A 19,825-nucleotide genomic window follows, 5' to 3' on the forward strand; every position below is an offset into this window, starting at 1 on the left:
AGTATCAATAGACTAGATATAGTAATTTGAATTCTAATCTACAAATTGACTGCTATGAGTACCACCAATTTTCCATTTAACAGTACTTCCAGGTAGAATTAGAGGATGTAGTTGAGGAAAAAGGGCAGGTCCTTTTATGTACTTCTCTCTACGTTGCATGAATTTCAATAGGTATTGCATTGTGACCACTCCAAGTACTATATTTGCTATGAAAGTAAATATTAATATAAAAGAAGATATATTTGGGAGTTCCACAATATTAAGGAATCTATACATAAGTGAATCATCACCACAAAATAACAATACTGACGCTGTAGTTAATATTATGAATGAAATATGAATGATAAACGCCTTGTTTGTAATCAAAGAAAGCCTAAATGGTAATGTCTTATATATAGATAATGCAGCCCCAGCATATTGAATACAAGAAGTTAGGAATACTACTGTGTTCTCAGGACAGACTTGTAAGCTTGCATTAGCAAAATTATCTATTAGATCTTTATTAATAATATAAGGATAGAAATCAGTTTGAGAAGTAACTATAAAAATATTTATACATAGAAATATTATCTGTATACAAATTTGGGCCAGTAGTCCAAATATAACATTGAAGCTTAAAATCTTACTATAAGCTGGAAAGTCCGAGGGGAGATATTTTGCAGTTTTTGTCAATGCTGCAGTAATTGATAATGGCAGAAATGTGACTAAGTCACACCAGATGTATTGATGATCAGTTAAATTTGTACCTCTTGAATATAAATATATTACTGATGAGAACTGAATAAATATATACATAACTACAAATTGGAAAGTCTGAATAGTTGAAGTTAGTGCAGCTCTGCCTTCTAATAAAATATCTGGAATAGACTCTATATCTTTTCTACATGTTGAAAATGCAGCTATAGCTGAAATTTCATGATCACCAATAGCAATACCTACTTTGGCTGTCTGCAATGCTAGTAGATCATTATTTCCATCACCACACATTGCAACAACAGGATTTGGAATCAAGTCTTGTAGAGATTTTATATGTAATGCTTTGTCATCAGGAGTCATTCTAGAATATACTTTGCAATACCTTAATATGAATTCAAATACAGATATTTTAATTGAACAGATAGTTTTATCTGATATAGTGTCATAAACTAGAACCATTTTTTGTAAATCAGTATGTTTGTCATAATCACTTTGTACCATTGATATTATAAATGATGATCTACCTCTAGTACAATCTAAATGCCTTGGAATATATCTTCTATAGGACTTTTCTATTTCTTTCCCTAGTGGTAGTATATTTTCAATACCACTCCTGTATTCATCTTTCTCTATTTGGCATGAATCTGTTAAAAGCCAGAATGGTAAAGAGCTCCCATATATATTGTTGAAATCTTTGAATATAGATTTCAAGTACTTTTTTCTAAATATGCGAGTCAATGACTTATCAGTAAAAGAATCAAAATCTCTGGTTTTTGAAAGGTCAAGATATTCTAATTGATAATATTTATGCATGTGACATAATTGACGTAGGCAATGCCCAGTTACTACAAAAGATATTTTTTCTAATTCATAATTCATTAATATTTTATGAATACTATAAAATACTTCTACAGACCTGCCACCATCCTTAAGTACAGACCAAACAATTATATTTGAGTCTTTATCTTCCTTAACATCTCCTATTACCACTATATTTTCAGAAAATTCACTTACATTGATATCACTTGGAAGAATACCACATTCTTTTGCTATTGAAATAGCAGTATAAGCATGATCTCCAGTAGACATAATACAGTTAACATGAGCACTTTTCAAAGTAGAAATAACATTTGAACTTGAAGGTCTCAATTTATTAGCAAAAACCATAAGCCCTAAAAAAGTTAAATCTATTTCAACTTCATCCCTTTTAAGTAACTCCAAAAGTGAATTAGCTTCTTTATTTTTAATATTTAATAAACCATAAGCAAAGCCTAAAACTCTCATCCCTTTGTGCAAGTAGTATAGCATACAATCTTCCAAATTTTGTGGTAGAGTATGAGTACTACAGATATTCTTTATGTGTTCTGGACTTCCCTTAGAAAAGATCAAAAGGTTATTTGGATTATTAGGATCCCTACAAATAACTGTCATACGGCGTAATTTAGAATTAAATTCATAAACCTTGAGTATTTCTAATTCATTACAACATTTAGTAGTTAAACTAAAATTATTAGAAGATCTCTTCTTACATACAGAACGTGCAGGAGAATTATCACAATATAAAATATGCTTCCAAACTGTCTTCTCAGAACTAGACTGACTCATTTCATCATTAAATTTAATAAAATTATTTCCATATTTATCTAAATCACTTGCCATGAACATACTCTCAATACTATAAGTTGACTGTGAATACTGATCCTTTAACTCCCATCCACTAAATTCAAGCATACACATTTCTAAAGGTTCACCAACCACTACTCTAGATCTACAATAAGACCCTACATCATTACAATGTACATCTGCATGTTCTTTATCTACAAAACTAATAGAATGACATGAGGCAATTGCTTGTATTAGAATATCTGGTACACCACTATTGGTTTCACAAATATTTCCAAGAATTAAACCAATAGACTTTGAATATTCCTTTCTAACTGGTAAACAACCCACAATATCTAGCCCATCACAAGTCAAGGTTCCTGTCTTGTCAAATACCATCGTATTTACTTGACCAGAAGTGTTTATACTACTTGGATTAGAACAACCAACTCCTTTCTTCTTTAATTTGCTAATAGCAATCGAAGATGCTGCTGCAATAGTTGCAGGGAGAGCAGGAGGAGCTACAATTGTAAATATATCAATTGAACGAAATATCACTGTAGTTGTTCTCAAATTAAGTAAAATCCCAATCATAATCGCAAATCCAAACCCAAAAATACCAAAGATAAAACAAAGCTTCACAAATTTCATTGCATCATTATAAAATTCATCATTTTTGTTATCTAGCCTATTTGTTATAATATCACTATACACTGATTGAAGAAAGTGCCCTTGGATAGAAGAAAAGCCTGTACGAACAACCAAAGCTATACCAATATTTGAATTACCCTGAATCCCCATTATTGTAGTTCTTGCATAAATAATATGACGTGTATCTTTCTCATGATTAAAACATTCATTTGAATGCTTTGGAATTGGAAATTTTAGTACTGGGGTTGACTCCCCAGTTAGTACTGCCTCGTTTACAATTACGTCAGATTTTAAAATAATAGCATCACATGCCATCACCATTCCTGGACGTAAAATAATCAAGTCACCTGGTACAAGTTCACTAGAGTTTAACACTTTCTCAAAAAAACCTTGATTTATATCTGTATTATTAAATATAATACTTACTTTTGAATCAAGTTGTGACATAATATGCAGTTTCACATTATTGCATCTAGTTTCATATATTGAATTTGCTAAAGAAACCATAGTAATAATAAAAATACATAAAGCATACTCAATATAGCTATTTCTGGACCAAACCAAAATTGCCAACATTTGAAAAACAAAAAAAGGATGCATAATTTCACGTAAAATTATGTTAATTATAGGAATTACTGGGATAACACAAGAACATTTGCCAAATAAAAACTGTAATTCACTGCGAAATAGATCTACATTAGTAAAATGAGATTTACTTATTTGATCTTTAATACTATGTATTCTATGCCAAAATTTATCCCTAATCTCTGAATATGGAGTCTCATTTAAAGAGGGGACAATCTTCTTAAAACTACCTTCCATAGTATCTAAAATATAAATAGAACCACAATAATTGAAAAATGTTATTTGTAGAGGATATGCTATACTATATAACAATGCTCCATTGTTCAAACTCCCTTCATTTTTATTTACGCTCAAAACATGTTGAGATGGAAGGCAATTAAAGAACTTTAAAATCCCAAGAATACCATCAAATAGATTTTTTCCATCAGTTTCATTTCCTTTTGTTAAGTTCCTTTTCGGAACAAAAATATAAAAGGAAGATCTTGTCAAAATTAAAAAACTTTCACAAGATGAAATTGTAGAAGCTGAATAATTCAAAAACCGGTACCAATCAGGAAACCAATAACATAAAGTTGGTAATATACCCAAACTACATATACTAGATATGATATATATAAGCCTAAGGAATCTCCTTCGAATAACAGGGGTGACAAGTATAGGAACATCAAGTTGTAATGCTTCCTCACTTATTCCACAACTCTTGTCTAATTCATTATAAACAATATCGTAAATCAGACACTGTTTAATTCCACCAAATACTTCTTTTGTTGGGTTAACAAATCCTGATGTTACAGAATCGTCCCTAAAGTTCAAAAGATTACCATCTGGCATTGATAAGTATTGAATTGCTGAAATAAACTCTAACGCACCAATTTGGCACCAATATACTTTTACTGAAACATTATTTCCTGAATTTCATATATTTCTAAGTCCAAATGTCGAAACGAGACAGAATTTTTGGAGTTCGCGCGGATATATGTAATTTATTAAATAAGAATAAAAAAGCGCCAACCGATCAGTTTATTAACTTCAAACTTTCCGAAGTTTTGTAATTACTTGTAATATGTCTAAGCGACAGGCTGACTTCCAACTTACGAGTTTAAATGTCGAAACAGATAATAAAAGTAATTATGATTCAGAGGGAATTAATATAAATTCTGAAGTAACTCAGGAAGATGATATATCAAAACGAAAAATACTTCGTTTAAAAAAAAGAGATAGAGAACTTCCTGAGGTAAATCTGACTACAGAACATATTGTTAAGGGAAAATCGGAAATTACTAATAATATAAAAGAATCTGATAGTACTGAATGTACTGTTAATAATGAGGATAATAAAATAGAGGAGAAACTAAAACCTTCAGATGAACCTAATCATACTTTAGACAATACTATAAAAGAAACACCTACAACTAATTATATATCTCCAAAGTCTAGTGATTTAAATAACAATAATGATAATATATATGGTGAGACTGATAAGGAAAGTTTACCTTTTGGTAATAATGGATTTTGTACTAACTTTACCAATCCATTTATAACATTAGCAAAAGGTGAAGGTAACTTCTTATTTTCCAATGACTCAAAGCCGATAAATGTTTCTATTTCTGTTGATCAAAATGTAAATAGTGAACTATATCAAAATTCACTTGATAATAATGAAATTGATGAGATTGGTCAAAAAGATATACAAGACTTAGATGATGAAAAAGTATTACGTAAACTCTTTACTGGTGAGGAAGATGAAGAAAATATTTATAGATGTAAAGATGTGGAGCTATTTATTTTAACAGAGAATGAATATAATACAAAAGCATTCAAAAAAAAAGGGGTTGGTATTTTACATCTAAATAAGCCTAAAAGTGATCAACCTAAAAGTGATAAACTTAAAACCACAATATCTTTTAAACAACCCCGAATTATATTTAGACAGAAAGGCATATATTCAGTACTATTAAATTCACCAATAACTTGTGAAATAGCACATACATTTCGTAAAAGTCAACACATAACAAAAGGTTTTGCAATAAGCTTTATAGCTTATAAAGAAGATTCTTCCATTATATCTTGTATGATCAGATTTACAAAGGAAAGTGATGCAGATAACTTTTTAAGTAAAATAAAGACATTGACAGATTCATAAATAATGTCAAATTTAAAATTAACTAGATAAAATTTATTATCTCAAAATTTAGAATACAAAATAAATATCAGTCATAATTAGATTATTGTCTACATTATTTTATGAAGTGGATTATTATGATCTAACTTATTTATATTACACTGATTGCAATTTCAATAATTTTTACAATTTCAGTAGTAATATTCAAGCTAGGCAACATTTTTAATACTCTATCAATACTATATAGTTATATAGAAAGAATTCAACTCTTCAATTTGTAATACAATACAATATATTTACATTAATCGTATATTTATGTTTATATCTATTTATATTAATGCTTTTATCCTTAACCTAAATAAATACTGTCAATTCCATAATGCAATTTGAAATGTCAAAATGAAATGTTAATACTACTTATGACTAAATACAGATTGTAATATTTACAATTACAATATATATAATTATTAGCAGGAAATCTTATTTAAGTTCCAATATTTAAGTTATTATTTAGTCATTTAAGATATCTACTTTTTAGACTTCTAAAGAAAAATCCTTAAATAGTAATATGAGATCTCTAGAATTGTCCTTTTAATTTCCTCTTTCTTCTTCAAGAAGCTAAATATTATTTATACTTCTGATCACTAATTCTATTCAATATATTTATTGAAATAAAGATCCTTATTGTTTAAAGATCCAAACTCTCTTTTTCTTTAAAGAACCCTAATTTGAGAAGACAATAATAAGAATATTTATCTGTAATTAATACTAAAGAATTTAGAAATAGAAAGTGTCAATATAAATAATTCTAAATATAATATTGAATTCTAATAAATCAAAATATAATAATTAAAATCTAGATATATAGAAACAATATATTTACAATAATATGTAGTTTAAGGCCTATATTACTCTACGAAATACGTCTTATATATAATAATATCTCTAGAAAATGTCAATAGTATGAAGTGAAACTTCTATATTATTCAACAGTACGTCTAGACAGACAAACTGACGTTGGGTAAGTAATCTCATGAAGGTTTAAGTAGACATATCCGTCAACTGCACGCAGCTTAGATCCACGTTAAAACATGTTTGACACTTTGTACACTTTTATTGATTATCTCTAATACTTTGATTTTATTTATAACTAAGAATGGGTCAGTCTTGTTCAGATATTCGTCAGAAGTATTGTTTGTTTTGCAAGAAGAACAATAATGCAGTTGGGAGTTGCAAGCCTTGTGAACAACAGGCTGGAACTACTTGTCAAAAACCTCCTACCCCTCCTCCTGCACATGAGAACAAAACAGATGATAATAAGCCTCAAAACCCATAAATGTTGTCATAGAAACTAGACTATGTTGTACTCAAGTGCAAATACTAAAGCAAATTCATGTAGTATCACTATGTATTTACTTAATAATTGACTAGGTTTGTAACCTAAGGTGTTTATCTTTTGAAGTAGAAGTTTGTAATTTCTCTGATTATTTATGTTGTGCATATTGAATATTTTCGCTGATTTGTGAATGATATTTATATTTTTAGATATTTGTTTGGCTCTTTTTTTATTCCCGGGATATGTCTTGAAGATTCCAATCTTAAGCCCAGTAGATTAATCATACTTAAGTTATGAAGATGAGAAATGAAGAGTAATATTTATGATGTTAATGTATTTGATTATTATAAATCTGGTCATTCTGTAGTTTTTAAGATTAAGATTACAGATATAAATCGTAAAGAAAGTTGGTACATAAGTAAAAGCTACAAAGAGTTTGTACAAGTTGATGATTTTTTTCGTTTAAGATATCCCTCAATCCCAGAGGTATTTACTTTAATACTTATAGTAATTCCTATAATTAGATTAAACTGCTTTTTTCTCTTTTAGCTTCCATATGAAGGATGGTGGTGGCAACATAATGACCAATTTTATAAATATCAATTAGAAGAGTTACAAGCTTATATGGATAGTATTTTAAAGAATGACCCAGGAATTGAGAATATGGTACTTAAATATTTTCTAGATTTACACTTGATTATAGGTGATAATATAGAGAATGAAATAGTTGGATATGAAGTATCAGATACAAATATCCTTGAATATATGAAAACTAATCTTTTAGATTTATCACATCCTATAGAACGTACCTTATCTCCAATGGAACAGAGAGCTAGGGAAAGTGCATATAAGTGTTATTTTGAGGAGAGTGGAATTTTATCTATATCTGTAGATTGTAATAAACAGTAAGTTTGATATAATAAAATTATTATTTCTTAAGGACTACTTAAATAGTTTAATGTCTTTTTTTTTTTTAAATAGTTCTTAAGTTTGTAATAAGATATCTAATTACATGACATAATTCGTCTGAAAATACTTTATTTTCAATAATTTATTATTTTGTCTTTAATCTATAAAGGATTTCAGGACTTTTATCTAGAATGAAAATATCTCTTCCAAATACAATAACAAAGGATTTAACTAATATTCAACTAAAATCAAAGATAGATGAATTAACAAATGAAGCAAATACTGATATTGGCAAGTAAATATATACAAGAATATACTATAAATTTACAGCTTCACTATCAAACTTAATATCTTTTTTCTATTGATTTTAGATATAATAAATAAATTAAAAAAATTCTGTGTTCAAGTAAAACAAGATCTTAGTACTAAATTAAGATTAGAAGATATTGAAAAGTCCAAAGTAGTCTTCCCAAAAATAGAGTAATTTAGACAATAAATTATTGGTTAAATTTATGAATATATTCACTGTAGTTTACCTATCTTCATTTTACTTTTTTTATTTTAGATAGTAATTGTATAGTAGTAAAAATTCTAAACAATATCTTTTTGAAGATATTACAATTCATCTTTTAATTTATCACTTGACTCCATTAAATTTTCTATTAGTAAACCTTGTTTAAATTCCCATATATCATCTTCGGACTTTCTACTATTGAGAGTAATTGCTACTTCATAATGGCCAACAATTGGACATCTTGGACAATTACTATTATCAAATAAGTTCCTTTTACTAGATCTTAAATAACCTTTCATTTCAGTATTAAGTAATCTGAATTTGTCACGAATTTCCAACTTTTCTCCACTTTTTTTTCTAATACATTCTATAGTAAATTTACTATTTATACAATCAGATTCATCTTTGCAGCTTACTTCATATTGTCTGCTAATCATTGACTTTACATTTGAACCACTCCCTTCAATAAATCTATCGCTATGTGTACTTTGAATTCTTATAGTATCACCACAGAGTATAGCTGAACCTGCACCTTTGTAAGGTAATTCAGATTCTCTAAGGTACCACATATTCTCTGATGAAGGTTCTTTAGAGCATGTAACTGCTTGATTTCCATTTGACCAAGTTATTTTTGCAGTGAATAGATTGCACTTTGTATTTGAATGTATAAAGTAAACAGTACTTCCATAAGTCAGTGGAGTGGCATGCGCTTCTCTAAAAAATGAGAAGTTAATTGCATAAATAAAATAGCAAAGTAATCTTCTTAAGGTCATAATATCAGTCTTTCCACCTCTACTTTAGTGTACTTCTTAAAAAGAATCAAAATATAAGGAATGAGAAATAGTGGAAATTACAATAAGTTTACTTTGTCGTGAAGCTAGGGATTGCATTGCGCCTTTATTACCCCCCTTCTTCCCCTCTTTTTTCCCCTCTTATTTCCTAATATTTTTTTACTTTAAGTTGTCCGTAGCTGCTTTATTCTTCATTGCGGTATTTCATATAAGCCAAAATACCTTAATCTATTAAAAAAAAAGAAATTCATACTTGTTAGGACCCCGAATGGCGGTACTTAATAGTCCTTACATAAATTAATTTGAAGTTATACTAAGCCAATAGTTCACTCAAAACATAAACGTCTTTATAATAACTAATAACGCACTTTATATTGTCTAATTCAATTATTTGGGTATATTTTAGATCAATTTCAATCTTTTTTGTTTAGTAACTTATAGTGATTTAATATATATTCGAAATATATTCCATTTCTGTTTTTTATACTATATTTATCGACTTTCGCTATCCTTATTTTAATATCTGAGTTCTACCAACCTTCCTATTTGTTATTTTATACCAACCAATTTCCATATCACTATATTAAAAAAAAAGATTGTGTACTTATTGCTCAAATGCAAAGAAAGGATAGTATGTTACTTATATTTCTTGGTTTAAATTTATTAATAATTATCCTTAAAGTTGAATTATTTCATATAATAACTTTTTAAAATGAGGAAAATAGGAAGTAAATACCAGTTTCAATATTAAATTGTAATGTAATAGATCAAATATATTATAAATTTATAATCCATTGAAATTTACAATATTGTATACTGTAATAAAATTCTAAGCTTAAATTTAAAGATAATTTTCTTCTTTAAATTCTTAAATTCTTGACAACATCTATTGTGTATTTAAAATATATTACAGGATTTCTTATTATATAATTTGTTAGTAATATATATTTCTAATTACATTAAATATCGAAAAAAAAGTTGCACCAAATAGTCACTTTAATCAATAATAATTCATTTATTCTAATATTATAGATCAATCTTAAAACAAATTTTTTGTTTTGATTTTATTCAAAATAGATGCATGTAAAGTTAATAATAAAGTCCTGTTCTAACGCATGCATGTAATACATGTATTACGTCATTTACAATCCAAAATTTAATGACAAGGTTCCAAAAGATTAATTTCTTGTCTACTTAATAGAACTTAGATTTTTTTTAATAATTTGTTGTTAATCAAAATATAAAATTTTATAAAGACTATGGGATCCATATTAGGAATTGAAACTCATGATACACCTGCTTATGATATAATTGCCAGGCCTACAGCCGAATCTTTGTATACTTTGGAAATATGGAAATTACACCCACATTTCTCAGCATTAGTACCATTTAATAAAACTGAATTAAATTCAGCATTTAGAGCCTTAGGAGAATATATTGGAGTGGTAGGGGATAAACCCAAAAATAGTGCTAATGAAGATATAGCTATGATGGTACCAATACTAGTACAAGATTTTGTGAATCCTTTGGATAATATTAAATTGGAAAATAATACAATTCATAATGCTGACTTCTTAATGGAATTCTTTATACCAAATGTTTATAATAATATAACAGAAGTACCGAGACCTTTACCAAATCAGACAATACATTTATTAGCTAGTGAAACATCAATATTGGCAGTTTCAAAATTTTCTGGTTTAATTAGAGGAATCACAGAACGCAAGTACCAAATGGCCTTAAGAAATTTAAAAAGGGATTTAAAAGAAATTTTTGGACATGAAAGTGATATAGGTAAGTTTATATTATTAGTATAATACTATCCTTATTAAAACTAATATTATCACTTATCTTAATATTTTAGATTCAGCACCTCACAGTTTAGCAGTTTATAATCCACCTTGGACTTTACCATGGTTCAGACATAATGAGGTATGGATAAAAATAGATCATTTCCTAAGTATTGAGGAGATAAATAAGACAATTAGTAATCATAGTATGCATCAATTTAACTTGGTCTAAGTATTAAATATTTTCATTTAAACAATATGAAAGTGCTTAGAGGTTAAATAACCTAATAATAGCTCATATATTACAAATATATATTTACTAACTTATATCAGAATTCTATATAATACTCAAATAGTGACATTTTACTAAAAATAAAAATTTGTGAGAAAAGAGAAGAAAAAAAGGACTTTACATCTAAGCTGCCCTAGAGTTTAGGGCGGAATTTGACAGATAAATACAAATAAGGACTTAATTCAAAAAGAAAAAAAGAAAAAAAAAGATAAAAAAGTACTTTGAAAGGAGAAACTTATTTTATAATTGAAGTAATATTATGGACGAGGAATACTTAGATAGCCAGTCTGATACTCTTAGTGATAATGAAAACATACAGGAAAGTAACGAGGAATTGCTTAAAAAAATTCTCAGTTACAAAGAGACAGGAAATGAACAATACAAGAAAGGTAAATATAATGAAGCTATTAATACATATGATGAGGGTTTAGAGTTCATTGAGAAATTAAGAAAGAAAGATGTAGATGGAAAGAATGTTGAAATAGAAAATCTAGAAACAACATTACAACTTAACAAATCTATGATATACTTAAAAAGTAGTGAATGGTTTAAAGTAATTCAAGTTACAAGTAAAATACTTAAAGAGGACCAGAAAAATATGAAAGCTCTTTATCGTCGAGGACTAGCTAGAATAGGTTTCAGTATGTATGAAGAAGCCCGTGAAGATTTCTTAGCTATATTAGATTTAGAACCTGGAAATGCTGCTGCTATACAACAGTTACAAATTATTAGACAAAAAATATCAGAAAGTAATGAGAAGAGTAGAGGTTCTTTTAGCAAGATATTTTCTAAAGGTTTGTATACTGATAGACAAAGAGATGTAGAGATAAAGAAGGCAAAAGAAAGAGAATCAAGACGAGAAATTTATGAAAAAGAAATTAATGAGAAAAAACTAAAAGGAGATGCAGATAATTCTAAGGTTATTCCTTTTGAAGAATGGGAAAAAGAATATATAGCAAAGAATTCTAATTCTACAGATAAGCCATTAGATTCAAATGCTAACTCACAACAAAAATCTCACAAAGTAAATTCAAATTCTACATCTAATTCACCATCTGCTCCAATTATTTCTTCAAAAAGTAGTGATATTGAATTAGATGACGAAGATATGAAAATATTAGCTGAAACGAAAAAAATGGGATATTGTTATTTTAGAAGAACATTAACAGATCAAGAAAAGGAATTGAACCAACAATTTGTTCCAAAATTAATAGAAGAAACAAAAAATGAGAATACTTCAAATGATCATATTAGTGATCCATCAAGACTTGGAATCAGCTCATGGAATTCTAAAGGAACTACTTTTGAAGATAAAGATGTAACTTCAACAGCAAAAGTTACACTCAAGAAATATTTAGAAGCATCGAGTTTTGAGGAAATATTCAGATGTGACAATAAAATAACTGTTAGTGTAACTAGTGTTGATGAAATTGATGGTGAAGCGTCTGTTGCAATGGTAAGAGGTACTAGAAGGTTCTTATTTGATTTTTCAGTCAAACTTAAAGGAAAATATGAATCCATTAATCTTAGAGATAATACTACTGAATCAACTAATTTTTCTATATCTATTCCATCACTTACTTCAATGAGTAGTGAAGAAGATATATTTGGACTTAAAGAATGCTCTATTGAACTTCTCGACAATAAAAATACATTTTCTACTGATATCCAAAATCAAATATGTAATTGTATTAAAGAACAATTTTGTTTCATGTATTTAAAAAGTCAACTACAGCAGATGCTAAATGATTTCCATATCAACATTTGAATTGAAAAAATTCTAAATTAATAAAATAATATTATGAATTTCTATTTAGTTACTAAACTGAAAATAAGTATACATCAAGGCTTTATTTTTGTAGATTTATAAATATGCAAAATCAAATATTAATATTTTCTCCTCATTTATTTTAAATAACTTTATTTGTTACTAAATAAAAAACCACTGACTAATATATGGTGATTTATAGAAACCACAAATTTACACTATATATTCAATTTATATATTTATTTCATCCTAATCTAAATATACATTACCTTGTCAAATTATTTATTTATTATCATTGATTAGATTGTTTTAGTAATATCTCTTAATCTTTACACTCATTTCATTTTATTATTCTCAATCTTTTATTTTATTAGAATTATAATAAATTTATATTAGGGTTTTTAATATTCATATTAACTAATTAATATTTATCTTTTTTATTATTTTAAGTTATTATTTATTAATATCTGATATTTTATAGTTGGAATTTTATAATATAATAGTATTTAATTAAGAAATCGGTCTTTTTTTTTTCCTAGGATTATAACAAATAAATGATTATTATATTTTACATAATATTGTGTATTATGAATTTGTTAGAATTACTATAAGTAAAACTTGATCTAATTAAATAATAGAACCTATAATTTAATGAATTATACAACTTTATTATGATTTATGGGCTTAAGTAATATATGATTTTATATTTTAATAATTGAATAGAATTTAAAAAATAACATTACAAAACTTCTATTTAATAAAAAATAATCATGTTATAATATATATAATGATTTATTATTAATAGTATAAAGTAAATTATGTTAATAAGTTTATGAAATAAATTAGATATATCTTCTATTAGTAATCTTTTTAAATATTTTTATATTTTAAAGTATTATTAATATTATTATCAAATTTCCTTAACTATTTATATTTATTAGATATATATAATTAAAAAGAAATATATAATTATAAAAGTTGAACTTCCTTTTTTTAAAAAAATTGGAATAGTATAATTATAATGAAATTAAGATAATAACTTTAAAATGATACTAATTTCATAAATTTCAAATAATAAAGATATAAACTCAGGTAAACTATAAAGTATGTTATATATGATAATAAGAGTAATGATATATTATTACATTTATAGTAAAAAAAATAAAAGAATGAGAATAATTAAATGAGGTATAGATGAGTGTAAAGATTAATATTAATATTACCTAATTCTAAAAATGGTTATTTTTAAAAGTCCAAAACTATTATCTATAAACTTTCACTTATTGTTAATTACAAAGAGAAACAAATCTATAATATACCCCCAAAAGTATCTAAAATTCGAAACATTAATTAATCTTTTTAATAGACGACAGCTTCCCGGTCTTCTCTACTTAAAAAAAAAAATATAAAGATGAGATCAGGCGAAAGTGGATTTCCTATACTTCCAATTGATCGAATATTAAGAAATTTTAGGCAAATATCACCACATCATGATTCAATTTCACAAATGGCCTCTTGGTTATCATTTTATAGAAGCTCTGCAGACACTTTATGCTCTTTATTTGGTGATGTTTTTGTAGATAAAACTATCAGAGAAGACCAGAAATTAGCTATATTTTATGTTTTTCATGAAATGGTTACTAGAATTATAACAAATAATGATGAAGCTCGAAATTTTTTTATTATTGGATATGATCAATTTTTATTATCTGCAGCTCCTATTGTTAGTCGTATGCCATTTGAAGAAAGGTCTCCATATCTTCAAGTAATTAGAATTTGGCAATCTCAGCAAATATTTCCACAAGATATTTGTGAAAGATTAAGACTTTTATTTAATCCTCATATAGGTAAGATTTTAGGGTTTATTGTAATATAATATATATTAATATTATTTCAGGCAATCATAATAATAAATTAAATTCTTCTTTATCAAGTAAAATGACAACAAGAACTACAAATGACTTAATTAAAGCTCTGCAACAAATTCAAACTTGCTGTAAAAGTATTGCAACTGCCTTAAAATCTCAAACGAAATTAGAATTATCAAAAAATAACCATGATTATAAAGAAATACAAGAAATCTGTATTAATGAATATAAAGAAAGTTTAGATAAAATAACAAGTGCAGGCATTTTATTTGCACAGAGCCTTCAAGGTGAGATGAAGATTTTTGAAGACCTAAAAAGTAATATTGAACGAGTATCTACTGATGAATAATTTGAAATTATATATCTTAAACTGATATATTGAAAATATTAGATTTTATTTAATAAAAATATTAATTTTACAAAAATAAATTTTTCTATTATTTAGACTTTCTATTCTTGTTCTTCATCCTCAGTTATTTTCCTAGCAAGATAGAATCTCAAATAACCAGAACCACTTCCCTCTAAAGAATATTCAAGTTCTAAAGGTTGATTTTCACTCATACTTAATTTTACACTATTACTTAAAGGTGTTGCTTTAGCAAAATTATTAAGATAACGTAATGAAAAAACTAATTGACATGGTTCTGTTACATCTAATGCAACAGCCTCAGTATCAGCTCCATCTTTAGGTCTTAAGACTACACTACCCGAACCAAGTGAACCTTTTGTAAAGAAACGTACATTTTTTCTATTAATATCAATTGATAAAGAATCTGAAAATTGAGCCATATCCCTACATAACCTTTGAAATTCATTAGATGGCATACTTACAATAGATGAAAAACTTGTTTCAGGGATTTGTAGACTATCTTGATCAATAGAAATTAGAGTTAGCTCAAATTCAGAAATTCTATCACCATTTGGAGTTTCAAAGATAAATATTAGACTTTCTGAGTCATCATCATGACGTAATAGAACCTGATCATCACTAGAACATAACTTCAATAGTTTTACAACGTTTTGGGTATTTAAACCAAGAGTACGACTTCTATCACATCTATAACGTTCAAAAGCTATGTCCTTAATATATAGGGCAACAAGAGACACATGACTATTGTCCATAGCTTGAATAGTGATGCCACTCTCATTACATTCTAGATTAACATCAGTAACTAAGTTTGTAATAGCTTCAAATACTCGCCTTAATATACCTCCACTAGAAAGTCTAGCTTCAAACATTATTAATAAGAATTCTAAAGATTTTCTTGCAAAATCCTATTAGAATAAGAAATTGTAAATTACTAACATATACCCCACAAAATTTAAAGATAAAAGAAAAACTTGCCAATTTTATACCGCTACCGCTTTTATATTGAAAAAAAAAAGGAGACAAATAGTTATAATAATACAATTACTACCAATAATTTAGGAATCTTTACTATAGTATCTAGTTATCTCCATATAGGAGGAAGGGTACACAGTTACCTTATAATTTTACTTAATTCTAACATATATATATATATATATATATATATATATTACATATATTATTCTGTAAATTCTGAGTTATTATTTATTTTAAAGTAATTCACAATTATCTAAATACTCAAGTTGGAAATATATCAGAATATTATTTAGATTTACTATATGAACAGAGGAAATTAAGTAATATATGTAGTTTTATTGTTACAAGTATCCCTGTTAAAGTATCAAATCATAAAGAGATATCTCAAATAGTTTTGGTAGAAGAACAAGAAGATAGAGAACAATAAGGAAATAGTAGGATATTCTATTTATTATAAATCTAAATTAGATCTTTCTATCACATTATTGTCAAGTATAAATTATATGGATTTTTGAATAGAATATTAAATATAATCATCAATCTAACATTAGATATACCTAATATATTTCCTTCATTACCAAGAATTACAACTCCATATTCTAATTTGAATATCTTATTATTAGGATCTTCATTTTTAGATCTTTTTTCCATAAATTATTCAATCAATAGAAGTTCTATGTTTAGATTGGTTATATATATATTTAATTGATATTCCTACTCAAACTACAAAATTAGAATCTGTATTTAAATATTTTAATACTATTAGATAATCTTGTAATTAAAAATTCCCCATTATTAGATAAAGAATTTTATTATACTAGGGGAGTTGAAGATATTGCTAAATCAAATAATATACAATATAATAGGTATAATAGGAATAGATTACAAAAATCAATAACTGTTTCCAGTTATATAAAATAATATCATTCTGAAACAAAATTTTTGAAAATATATATTGTCTAATAAATATATACAACGGGAAATTATACAAAGTGGTAAATATACTCAAAAAAGTCTAATTTTCTTTATTTCCTGAATTGATAGCCTCAAAAATTTTATCTTCCTTTAGATAATGAAGTAATTAATATATCAAGGAATTAAACAATTTTCTAATTATAAAAGATAAAAGATAATAAAAATAGCTTCCATTATACAGGAAACTGTTATATTAATTATTGGATCTACTAATAGAGCTTATGTTAGACTTGATGCAAATATATATAGTGTAATCTTGTTTGAGCAAAAGTATAATCATTATCATGAGACTTATTTAGAACATGAATTAATTAAACTTATTGCAGGATTATATGGAAAAATTCAAGATGAAGATTCTCTTGAATCACATTATATATTAGATTAGATTAGAATTTATTACAAGTTCTTATGGAAGTAAGAACCTCTAGTGATTATCTAGAGACCAAATTTTTATCTTAATATATTATATCTTATTATTATAAAAGAAAAGTGGTATATTACTCTTTCAAATATAATATTTGAAAGTTATCTAATATATGGAATGATTATGATTAAATAATCAACTTATAATCTTTTATAGAGATCTATTTTAAAACTTAATACATAGTAAAGGCTAAATCATAATAAATATTAGTCTCATATTATCCTAGTTATTTTTATTGTTGAATTATCTGTAATTGATCTAAATATACAATATTTTTTCATTTTTAAAATTATTATTTTATTTTAATTATTTCTTTATGAATAAATACTCTATTTTCAAATATAATATTTAATATTTAATATTCTGTTTTATGTGATTCCCTAATATTATAAAGATCACCTAAAATTTATTTTTTTTTTTTTTTATTTTTATTTTTTAATATATCTTAATTTAATATTAAATATATATTTAAGAATACTAATTATTTCAAATTACCATTAAATATATATCTAATATAATATGAATAATTAATTAAAATATATTGAACTTTAGTTAATAATATATCAAATAGATATAGATATAGATATTAGATATAAATAATAAAATTCATATTTATATAAATAATATTAGATAAATTATTAATTCCCAAATTTCAATCATTACAATATTTTATGAGTTTAGAAAATTACATAGTAAATAAGTAAATATTTTAAACATAACTAAATATTAACTCAATCTTTTATATTTCTATTAAAATATTAAATCTATTAAATATTTAACAATATATTACAATAATCTCATCAATATATTACTAATAATATAAATGATTAATATAAATCTTTATCTTCAAATTATAAGATTCAATAATAATGATCTAATTTAATCCTTATATTAAGGAGAAAAAAGAAGTTATTTAAAAATACTACCTACAAAAAATCAATAATTACCTTTTAAATAATACCCAAAATATAAATATTATTGGAATTAATAGAAAATCACAATATTAAGGTCTATATATATTACAATATATTAATATATCACATCATTTAGGGGTATCTATAGTCAGCTATTAAAATCATCCTATTTATATATATATCTTGCTATAATATAATCAATAATTTAAAAAAACTGGATGATAATAATAAACCTTAACTTTTACCCTCCCCTTCCTTACTCTCTTCTTTTCTCTATTTTATGTTAATTCAAAAGAAAATAAATAAGTATAGTTTTCAATTATTTACCTTCAACAATGATTTATATGGCAGCTAGTGCCGCCTGGAAGTTTAGACCCATTACCTTGAGCAAATCAATCTAAGATTAAATACCCTTAGGATCTATACCTAGATTGATATTATTTATTACCATTAACATTAGGTGTGATTAATTCAGTAGAAAACGCAACATCTAGAATTCCTGAGAAGAACCTTGTTTTGATTTAGATTTCTTAGGTAATAACACAGTTGGAATATTTGGAAGTACACCACCACTAGCTATTGTAACATTCCCAAGAAATTTACTAAGTTCCTCATCATTACGAACAGCTAATTGAATCTGTCTAGGAGTTATGCGGGTCTTCTTTGCATCCCTAGCAGCATTACCAGCTAATTCTAAAAGTTCAGCACATAAATACTCCAAAACAGCAGCTAAATATACTGGAGCTGCTGCTCCAATCCTCTTGGCATATCTTCCCTTCTTTAAATATCTTGCAACTCTACCAACAGGAAATTGCAAACCTGCCTTTGTAGAATTAGACATAGTTTTACGGGTTGTCTTCTTACCAGCTCCCCTTCCAGATGGACATGCTACTTTTCCTGACATTCCCTACAGAACTTTATCTCCAAAAAGAAAACTCCTGGTTTTGTTTTATTTTATAAAAGTTGCGACTTCCACCCTAAAATTGAATGGACTGATTTAATTAGAACTTTTTACTACTCGACTTCTGGATTGTCCACACTACACCCCACCTAAAATTAAGATAATACGTACCGCCTAAAAATTTTAATTTCTCCTATACTATTCTTTATAACCACACAACGTACATGTCGCTTTACTTATTTTTTTTTAATTTTGAACCTTAGGAGATTTAAATAATAAGTAATTTTCACTATAATATGAAATTTCAAATTACTATGATTTATAGTAATTTTTTCTTTAATT

General features: G+C 26.2%; 9 protein-coding genes across 9 annotated transcripts, besides 21 other annotated features; 5 read left to right on the forward strand and 4 right to left on the reverse strand.

Moving 5' to 3' along the window:
* Positions 1-33: 33 nt before the first annotated feature.
* CMU_026070 (E1-E2 ATPase family protein) lies at positions 34-4,365 on the reverse strand (the record flags this gene model as incomplete). Its single annotated transcript, XM_002139913.1, has 1 exon — positions 34-4,365. The coding sequence occupies one exon, from the start codon at positions 4,363-4,365 to the stop codon at positions 34-36; it is 4,332 nt and encodes a 1,443-aa protein (XP_002139949.1).
* Positions 1,933-1,954: a sequence feature (AT_rich).
* Positions 2,308-2,329: a sequence feature (AT_rich).
* A 232-nt stretch (positions 4,366-4,597) lies between the features above and the next one.
* CMU_026080 (uncharacterized protein) lies at positions 4,598-5,677 on the forward strand (the record flags this gene model as incomplete). Its single annotated transcript, XM_002139914.1, has 1 exon — positions 4,598-5,677. The coding sequence occupies one exon, from the start codon at positions 4,598-4,600 to the stop codon at positions 5,675-5,677; it is 1,080 nt and encodes a 359-aa protein (XP_002139950.1).
* Positions 5,678-6,451: 774 nt separating this feature from the next.
* Positions 6,452-6,512: a sequence feature (AT_rich).
* Positions 6,513-6,766: 254 nt separating this feature from the next.
* CMU_026090 (uncharacterized protein) lies at positions 6,767-8,387 on the forward strand. The gene is made up of 3 exons (XM_002139915.1): positions 6,767-7,478; positions 7,542-7,897; positions 8,071-8,387. The coding sequence occupies exons 1-3, from the start codon at positions 7,299-7,301 to the stop codon at positions 8,198-8,200; spliced, it is 666 nt and encodes a 221-aa protein (XP_002139951.1). The 5' UTR covers positions 6,767-7,298; the 3' UTR covers positions 8,201-8,387.
* Positions 8,273-8,297: a sequence feature (AT_rich).
* A 129-nt stretch (positions 8,388-8,516) lies between the features above and the next one.
* On the reverse strand, positions 8,517-9,188 carry CMU_026100 (uncharacterized protein; the record flags this gene model as incomplete). Its single annotated transcript, XM_002139916.1, has 1 exon — positions 8,517-9,188. The coding sequence occupies one exon, from the start codon at positions 9,186-9,188 to the stop codon at positions 8,517-8,519; it is 672 nt and encodes a 223-aa protein (XP_002139952.1).
* A 671-nt stretch (positions 9,189-9,859) lies between these two features.
* Positions 9,860-9,880: a sequence feature (AT_rich).
* Positions 9,881-9,975: 95 nt separating this feature from the next.
* Positions 9,976-9,997: a sequence feature (AT_rich).
* Positions 9,998-10,414: 417 nt separating this feature from the next.
* Positions 10,415-10,461: a sequence feature (AT_rich).
* Positions 10,462-10,465: 4 nt separating this feature from the next.
* Positions 10,466-11,228, forward strand: CMU_026110 (SOUL heme-binding protein, putative; the record flags this gene model as incomplete). Its single annotated transcript, XM_002139917.1, has 2 exons — positions 10,466-11,000; positions 11,071-11,228. 2 exons carry the CDS (start codon positions 10,466-10,468, stop codon positions 11,226-11,228), a joined length of 693 nt encoding a protein of 230 aa, XP_002139953.1.
* Positions 11,229-11,472: 244 nt separating this feature from the next.
* Positions 11,473-11,504: a microsatellite.
* Positions 11,505-11,547: 43 nt separating this feature from the next.
* CMU_026120 (TPR repeat-containing protein) lies at positions 11,548-13,056 on the forward strand (the record flags this gene model as incomplete). Its single annotated transcript, XM_002139918.1, has 1 exon — positions 11,548-13,056. One exon carries the CDS (start codon positions 11,548-11,550, stop codon positions 13,054-13,056), a length of 1,509 nt encoding a protein of 502 aa, XP_002139954.1.
* Positions 13,057-13,060: 4 nt separating this feature from the next.
* Positions 13,061-13,091: a sequence feature (AT_rich).
* Positions 13,092-13,416: 325 nt separating this feature from the next.
* Positions 13,417-13,570: a sequence feature (AT_rich).
* A 175-nt stretch (positions 13,571-13,745) lies between these two features.
* Positions 13,746-14,033: a sequence feature (AT_rich).
* An 11-nt stretch (positions 14,034-14,044) lies between these two features.
* Positions 14,045-14,143: a sequence feature (AT_rich).
* A 324-nt stretch (positions 14,144-14,467) lies between these two features.
* Positions 14,468-15,273, forward strand: CMU_026130 (uncharacterized protein; the record flags this gene model as incomplete). The annotated part of the gene is made up of 2 exons (XM_002139919.1): positions 14,468-14,903; positions 14,954-15,273. 2 exons carry the CDS (start codon positions 14,468-14,470, stop codon positions 15,271-15,273), a joined length of 756 nt encoding a protein of 251 aa, XP_002139955.1.
* Positions 14,925-14,950: a sequence feature (AT_rich).
* Positions 15,269-15,368: a sequence feature (AT_rich).
* Positions 15,369-15,374: 6 nt separating this feature from the next.
* On the reverse strand, positions 15,375-16,163 carry CMU_026140 (proliferating cell nuclear antigen PCNA, putative; the record flags this gene model as incomplete). The annotated part of the gene is made up of 1 exon (XM_002139920.1): positions 15,375-16,163. One exon carries the CDS (start codon positions 16,161-16,163, stop codon positions 15,375-15,377), a length of 789 nt encoding a protein of 262 aa, XP_002139956.1.
* Positions 16,164-16,433: 270 nt separating this feature from the next.
* Positions 16,434-16,472: a microsatellite.
* Positions 16,473-17,688: 1,216 nt separating this feature from the next.
* Positions 17,689-17,728: a sequence feature (AT_rich).
* Positions 17,729-17,927: 199 nt separating this feature from the next.
* Positions 17,928-18,031: a sequence feature (AT_rich).
* A 42-nt stretch (positions 18,032-18,073) lies between these two features.
* Positions 18,074-18,104: a microsatellite.
* Positions 18,105-18,155: a sequence feature (AT_rich).
* A 13-nt stretch (positions 18,156-18,168) lies between these two features.
* Positions 18,169-18,302: a microsatellite.
* Positions 18,303-18,361: 59 nt separating this feature from the next.
* Positions 18,362-18,506: a sequence feature (AT_rich).
* A 566-nt stretch (positions 18,507-19,072) lies between these two features.
* On the reverse strand, positions 19,073-19,486 carry CMU_026150 (histone H2A, putative; the record flags this gene model as incomplete). Its single annotated transcript, XM_002139921.1, has 1 exon — positions 19,073-19,486. One exon carries the CDS (start codon positions 19,484-19,486, stop codon positions 19,073-19,075), a length of 414 nt encoding a protein of 137 aa, XP_002139957.1.
* Between the last annotated feature and the right edge of the window lie 339 nt (positions 19,487-19,825).

The sequence above is a fragment of the Cryptosporidium muris genome, genomic scaffold, assembly GCF_000006515.1.
Source record: "Cryptosporidium muris RN66 scf_1106632353999 genomic scaffold, whole genome shotgun sequence".
NCBI lineage: Eukaryota > Apicomplexa > Conoidasida > Eucoccidiorida > Cryptosporidiidae > Cryptosporidium > Cryptosporidium muris.